Consider the following 7908-nt stretch of genomic DNA (forward strand, 5'->3'; position numbering starts at 1 on the left):
GATCCAAATAATAATCAAAAATGATAAATATAGAATGCTCAATGGAAATCAGATGGCTATACCAATTTTTTAATTAAAAATCATTGGGAGAGTTTGGCAGAGCAAATAATTATAAAAAATATTTTAAACAAATGTGAACATTTTAGGGGCAAAGGTTGTCTATCGTCAAAAGTGGGCAATTGATAAAAGTAGAATTATTAATGCCCAATACAATTCCCACAAATAAAAGATTAGTGTAAGGCAGCTTCATTTTGCAGCACCAATTTAAAAAGCCTTCAATTCCAGTCATGACTATGCCCCATTTTTTAAAAGCACAAATCACCATGCTTTATATGCACTTTACACTGACAAAGGTATCTTTTTTGCCAATACTTAATTAGGTTTTCAGATTTCCCATTGCAATGGTACCAAATTGGAAAAGTATTGTCGAATCATTTTGAGCCAATACTATGGAGCGGTACGGTGACAGCTTTTTAAATACATCAATGTAGATTGAAGAAAAACTCATCTCCTATTTCTCATGCGGCCAGATTACAAATCAACTAATTAGAGAACAGCACCAAATAGGATTTGACATATTTTCTTTGAGATGGTTGATGTAGAAAAGGAAAAAAAAAGGCTGCGGTTAACTGCCGTGAAGTTAACTTTTATCCAAACAGGAGGCACAATGGCAGAAATCTGGAGAAAGTTGCCGCTTCAATCTCATGTACTAAGCATGGGCAGTATGAATGATCCAAAGAAAATGTAGCAGGCACTTGGTACGATGTTGAAATCTTAACATTAGAATCAATGTGATGGATTGTTTCATAAGAAGCTCATTCCATACTCTGAAGTACAGAACACGATGCCGAACTAACAAAGAAGTTTTTGTCATAAAATAGTTTTTTGTCTTTTACTTTGGGAGATTCTGTTCATAACACAGGCTGGGAACATCCTGGGTGTAGATTGCGAGGGGAAGCACACAGAAGCATGAAAACATGGGTTTCATGGGGCTAAGGGGTATGTGGTAGGATACGATGACTGTTTAGATGTGTTGCTGATCACATTTTCTGTTCCACACAACAGATACATTTGCACAGCATTTAAAATATGGGAAGACTTGCATTAAAAATATACTTCAAATTTGAAAGTTAAATTACAATTGTCCAAGGCTTAATTTATCACAAGTACCCTTGCTATTGCCAATCCGGCAAATAACAAACTCAATACACTGTAGTGACATACCCGACGGATTAAATGATCGTGGATGAGGATGAGTCTCCCACTTGTTGACTAGCACTTGCCGAAGATCAGCAGGGTTCTGAGTCAAGTGATAAAAAGATTAAAGCCCTTTATAATAAACAAAAGGACCAGAAGAAAATGCAAGTTTGGATGTCAAGAGATACACGTTTTTAAACTACTTCTGGTAGAATATTTACAATTTTTCCATTCATGCAATGATGATTGACCAAGGTAATAGCTTGAGTTTAGAAATCAATATAAAAACTGGATAAACCGTAGCACAGGCTAATAGAAAATTAACAGATGCAGATCTGAATTACTTATTGCAGACTATCAATATTAACATTTCTGCCACAGATCCCATCAGCTCCCCAGAGGGGAGAAGTGTTGGCAATGTTTTTGCCAGGTTATTGTCATAAGCTTCCAACTGGCCTGCTGTATGAACAGCACCACTGGTGGATGCCTACGAACAGGCCTTCAGGTCTGGAGGAGTTGCTCAGCACAGCTATTCACTACACAGGATTTGAAGCATTACATTTTAAATTAAACATGCCATGTGCAGTGAACGGTACAAAATGCAGTTATTGTAATTTGGATAAAGACTTTTCTTCAATTAAAATCTCAAAATATTGATTCAAAACAAAATAAATTACTCAAAGAAATTACTATAAATGTCTTAAAATTATGTAAATAAGGACAAAGGAACTATAGATTAGAAAACTGTCCTTTCATCTACAGGATTTCAGTCTGAAACTAGAGGCTTATAAAACCTATCCTCGCTCTACTAATTAGAAGGACTCATCAAATATATCAAGCAGTCTTAATGCATTTTCTTGGGCGCATTGGACTGTGGTTAAAAAAAACAACCTATTTCTGAATTCACTTGCAACATTTCAAGTAGTAGATGCATAAAATACACTGGTGGGCAAGCAGGGAGCGGTGCTCCAAAGGTATTCGGCTGCATTAATCCTGGGCGTACCCAATGTTAATGCTAGGCACTGGTTAATAAAGATGCGGGAGCACTCACCTGGAGAACAAAAAAAATTAAAACACAAAAATCAACTGTAACATTCCATAGGTTTCCTTCTTGTAGGACTGGTTGGTTCATTGCAAATTTTAAAGAAAAATTGTGCAAATTATTAAACTGACAAGGCCGACAGCACACAGAGCCATTAAAGCTTTCTCTCCAAGCCAAAGGCAGTCCGACGCATCATTCAGCTTGAATCGATTCCTCCGTTGTCAAGAGCAAGAAACCTGTAAATGCCAGCGCTTCAACTTTATATTCCTCAACATACTTTCCAGCCACCACCCAGGTTTGGAAGGACACGACCCCTCAAGTGGCAGAAAACCTCCATGTTGCACCATAGGAATCATAGTGGCAACACTAATAAATGCGTACATTTCTTTCACATCAATCCATTTTTGTTGATTTTTATATTTTGGTTATCATGCAAATTGTGGTCTGAATATACATCCAATTATGAAGTCCAATTAAAACTGAGTGCAGGTTATTTCCAACAAGGGCGCGTTTTGTAAATGAACAGAAAAAAAATAAAATTGTGACAATTTGACCATCAAAATGAATTCAAGTAGAAAGCAGCATGTAAAGTAGCCAAACTATTGCAAACAAGAGCGGGATAGGTAGGACAATGCTAGATTATTCACAGCTTTAAAAGATTCCATAATAAAATTAAATCCAAAACCCCAATGCAAGTGTTGAGAAGAAACATTGGTCAAGAGCATACATTTGCCAAAGGAAATCTGTGACAACACAGAGTGGAACAGCCAAATTGGAAAGAGAGAATAGGAGAATTATACAGTATGCGACCTCAACCAGCAAATCATTCCCCAACACAAGGTTTACCCAAAAGCTCCAAGGCACAATCAAACTTACAAATAACAAGCACCATCTGTATCAATGGTAGATTAATACAAGGATTTTAAGTAGACTCAAAACATAACCCTGACTTTTTTTTAAACCCCCAAATTATCCAATTTTCTATCCTTCTCCCAAGAATTATCCTTATTCTGTAACAGAAAACAGCATATCATTCAGCTGTGGAAAATCTCATTATTCTTGCACCAGTATCGAAGCAGAGTAAAATTCAAGTAAGTGATATTCCTCAGTCGCTGCAACTGCTCATGCAATAAAATTGGAGGTTAGATAATACAACATTCTGTTGGAGAACGCTAAAAAAAAAAGCCAACAAGAAATCACATTGCAGCTCGGATTGTCTGGAAAATGGGTCTTACCTTGGGTTCAATAAAATAACATTTGAAGTATCGATATTTGAAACGAATGGCTCTTGGAAGATTAACTGTTGCAGTCCATGTTATTCTGAGGAGAGATAGAGTATGAAACAATAGATTTTATTTAAGAATAACATTTAAGGCTTTCACAAATCAAATGGTTAGTGCATTAATAAAAAAATTACTACTTGGAAACCATTTTTGACCAGGAGCTAACCTACAACCGGCCTGGAGATTGACAAGGAAATGGATCTAAAAGAAAATTAAGCTTTGATCTCAAAAACAAGGACCTGCGTCAGTCACAGCAAACATGAAACTTGTCACGGAAACAATTGATCCAGCAACTACTCCTAAAAATAGATGTCTAAAATTGACAATAGCCAGGAAGGAAAGTCTCCTCCTTGTAGTTTCTTGATTTTCAAAACAGTAGATAGATATGAGGGGAAATGGTATCTGGGAAACTTTTGCTCCAAAGATCAGCGATAGAGCCTACACATACTGCCAGAGTCAAACCCAAAAAGTATAGCAAAACTCGCCTTTAACTGTAAAAGCCAAAATACTTAATATATTAATAATAGGTACAAGAAAATGTCTGAGCTTTCTGAGCAAAATCGACCAATGGCTCAACATTATTTGCAGATATTTCATACAAGAGGTCAATTTGAACTTTTGTCACCAGGTTAGGTCTTAAGTGATAAGAGCAGAATTAGGCTATTTGGCCCAGCAAGTCTATTCCACTATTCAATCATGGCTGATCTATCTCTCCCTCCTAACCCCATACTCCCCATAACCCTTGACATCCATACTAATCAAGAATCTTTCTATCCCCTTTTCCTCCCCTCTGATTAAATGTTAGTCAACAAAATGCACTAGCCACAGCCTCAAAGACAATCTCCCTGCCACATAGGACCAATTTAAGACATGAATTTTACGCTCCAGTCAGGCATTGATAATGTTCATAAAAAAGATCAAAAACCAGTGAGGGAATGAAGCACTTAAATGAACCAGAACCAATAGGAAAGTGAATGATCAACTACAAAAAGACATTTACACAAATCTGACTATTTTAATCCAAAAACATTGTTGAACTTACTCATCATCTGCCGTGGGATCGAGAAACAAGGCTTTCTGACAAGACCAATTGCCAAGCGCAGTTGAATTCCCACATACTGCAAACACTTCACCTACAGTGCCAAACAATTTGAATTAATTATGAGGAAAAGTCACGTACACAAAATACCAGATCAAAATTCTAAAATTCCACATTGGGCGACATGGGGGCGCGGCAGTAGAGTTGCTGCCTTACAGCGCCAGATACCCGGATTCCATCCTGACTACGGGTGCAGTCTGTACTGAGTTTGTAAGTTCTCCCTGTGACCTGTGCGGGTTTTTCCCCGGGAGCTCCAGTTTCCTCCAATGCTCCAAACACAGGTATGTAGATTAATTAGCTTAGCAACATTGTAAATTGTCCCAAGTGTGTGTAGGATAATGTTAATGTGCGGACTCGTTGGGCCAAAGGGCCTGTTTCCGCGCTATATCTCTAAACTAAAAAAGTAACCTATCCCAAAATTGATTATTCGGCTAAAACACTGATTATATAATTAACTGGCTTATAATATATTTGGTTAGGTTGACCTATTCACATTAAACCTTCATGCAATCCCCTCAAAAAACAAGCATTTAGAGAATTCATGTGCACTTAAAATCCTGTACAGTTATAACATAGTTAAGCACAGCAGATGATCAGGTCTTTCCGTCAACCATGACGCTACTCTAACTACTCTCATCTGTCTGCATGTGGTAGGAATCCCTCTATTCTATGCTTGCTCATGCGTTATATAAATGCTTCTTAAATGTTGACATCTTATCTGTTTTACCATCTTCCCTGGCAAACGTCCAGGCACCTTCTACTCTAAATTATTATATCTTATTTTACCCATTCTGTTGAAACGCCATTAATCTGAAACATAAACCATTTCCCCTTCCTTTTCCAACTCGCATATTATGTAATTTACCAAAGTAGCCTTTCTGGTACATCTTACCGTTTCTCAATTGGTTATGGTTACCATATTATTATGGTAATTAAAACTTAAACAAAAGACTGCAAAGCTTCATAACACATACTTGAGCACACCTATAGCCAACGGCAAGTCCTATATTAAGATTATCCAAATTATTGACTCTAGGCAAGTATCGTGATGCATGTCTATTGTAACCAAATCTACTGAAATGACCAACTTTATGCAATCGCATTCCGTCAAGCATGCTTGCTTATAATATAATTAATTGTCACTCAAATACAAGAGGTTAATTCTTTAAACCGTACACTGAAATGAAGTTATTTTAGTAACGCAACCATAAAAGTGCTAAACAGCAAAATAGGTAAATACAGTACCCAATTCTCATCAAAACCAAGCAACGATAAACTAGGTCATCAGTATCCCCCTCTATCCCATGCACCCAAGCGTGAAGCGCATTTCTTACATCATCCCACCCTCATGCTCCTTTCCCCTCCTTCGTACCCATCTCCTCCCTTTAACCCCCCCTTTTATCCTCCTTTGACTCCTTCCACCCACATCACTCTCTCCAGCCTTACATTTCACTGCTCCTCTCCCGATCTGACACTTTTGTCACTTACTGCACCAATCTGTCAATCAAACCTCCCTCACTCATCACTTCCCAGTCCTTGTCCGCCCCACGTCTCTTTTCCAGCTTCCTCCACTACCCATTCCAATCAGCCTGCATAAGAGTCCTGGCCCGAAATATTGTCTGTTCATTCATTCCCTAAATGCTGCCTGACCCGCTGAACTCCTCTAGCAGTTGGCATCTTACCCAACATCACATCTGTCTACCCAAAAAAATGGCAATAATACAAACTAGCTAAAATGATGCAAACAATGACATGAGACTGGATTAATTGTACAAATTTAATAATCTGTGAAAAATTCCTAAATGAAGCATTTTTATCCCTCAAGTGTGTGAAGTTCTGTGTTCCCATTTGTGATTTCATATATTAGTTGCATGGACATTGAAATATTTATTATCTTTCAATTCCCTAAAGAATACCTGGAAGTGTAGTTCCCTTTATTTTGAAAGTGACCCTTGAAGTGCCCATCCTTAGCGATGCCGAGGCACTACCAATTGCTGATGTTACCTAGAGTAAAAAAGTTAGATCCATTTATTATACAAACTTGTTAAATTGTTGCTAGCAACACTTGCAAAAGATAATAATCAAGATTCAGGTTGAATCTATTGCCAAGATTTTCAATGCATTCACATTCCTTTCCCCATCACTGTTCAATTTGGAGAGCAAGATGGAGTTCAAACTATCAGTTCATGGCAGATGGGCACAAAATGCTGGAGTAACTCAGCGGGTCAGGCGGCATCTCTGGAGAAAAGGAATAGGTAACGTTTCAGGTCGAGACCCTTCATCAGACTTTCACCTGTCTGATGAGGGGTCTCAATCGGAAACATCACCTATTCCTTTTCTCCAGAGATGCTGCCTGACCCGCTGAGTTACTCCAGCATTCTATGTTCTCTTCGGTGTCAACCAGTATCTGCAGTTCCTTCTTATAAATCAATTCTTGGTTTCGATCAGTTGCACTGGTGTGAAAGGTGCCGAATATATAACCACGTTTAAATACAAGCGACAATATTGCTCGGATCAAGAATCGTGAACCACAACTAAATGAGGCATTGGTCCATTGTCAAGCAATGTCATTAATTCTCTTAACATCTCGAAAGCCTACATCTTCAAAGACTATATTGTCAGAAAGAAACTCTAGATTATTTGCGCAGCAACCAATTGCTAATTTAATTGGCGGTTCGCCATTTTGATTGCAAAAAAAAGATTTTTTTAAGAATATTTCCTGATAAGCATGACAAATGAAATCTCCATACATTTTCTACTGAAACAATGGCCTAAGAAATTGATTTGGCATTTTTAAAACCCAGTCATGGCTTAAGCCTTTTCAGCTACTGACATAACAATCTAAGCCTTTTGCCTATTACAGCAAAGCAAAAGTTAAAAATTGCCACGTCAGTCTGAAATTACAAGCCAAAATGCGGTAAAATATCACTGTACTGTCAATGTATTTTAATGCTTTTGCCAAAACAAAATGGCAAACATGAAAGCTCAAAATTATCTGAACAATGTAAACTATGTGGTGGTTATATTACTGCCCTTTGCTATATTCAGTACCACTGAAGGAATCTGCAAAGTTTGACTGGTTAACCATAACGGACAGGTAAGCCCAAGATAATTAAATCAATGGATATTTATTTAAATTTCAGCTGGAACATCTTGTTCATATATTGCAAACACATATCACAATTTAATTGCTAGTGTTTGAGTTAAAAATAAGTAATGTTGCATTATGAGAGTAAGCTAACACATTAAGTATTTAAGTCTGTTGCCAAAAGCAGAAACGTTACTCG

General features: G+C 37.5%; 1 protein-coding gene across 2 annotated transcripts in view; it reads right to left on the bottom strand.

Moving 5' to 3' along the window:
• The window catches only part of gpcpd1 (glycerophosphocholine phosphodiesterase 1), a 33578-nt gene extending 26923 nt beyond the window's left edge, over positions 1-6655 (bottom strand). For both annotated transcript variants that reach the window (XM_033026218.1, XM_033026217.1), the window contains exons 1-4: positions 6538-6655; positions 4565-4655; positions 3475-3559; positions 1225-1300 (exon numbers count right to left, since the gene is read on the bottom strand). In XM_033026218.1, the coding sequence (XP_032882109.1) occupies positions 1225-1300; positions 3475-3559; positions 4565-4655; positions 6538-6586 (301 nt within the window). In that variant the 5' untranslated portion in view covers positions 6587-6655. The remainder of the gene's footprint in view (positions 1-1224; positions 1301-3474; positions 3560-4564; positions 4656-6537) is intronic.
• Positions 6656-7908: the final 1253 nt, after the last annotated feature.

The sequence above is a fragment of the Amblyraja radiata genome, chromosome 8 (genome assembly GCF_010909765.2).
Source record: "Amblyraja radiata isolate CabotCenter1 chromosome 8, sAmbRad1.1.pri, whole genome shotgun sequence".
Taxonomy (NCBI): domain Eukaryota; kingdom Metazoa; phylum Chordata; class Chondrichthyes; order Rajiformes; family Rajidae; genus Amblyraja; species Amblyraja radiata.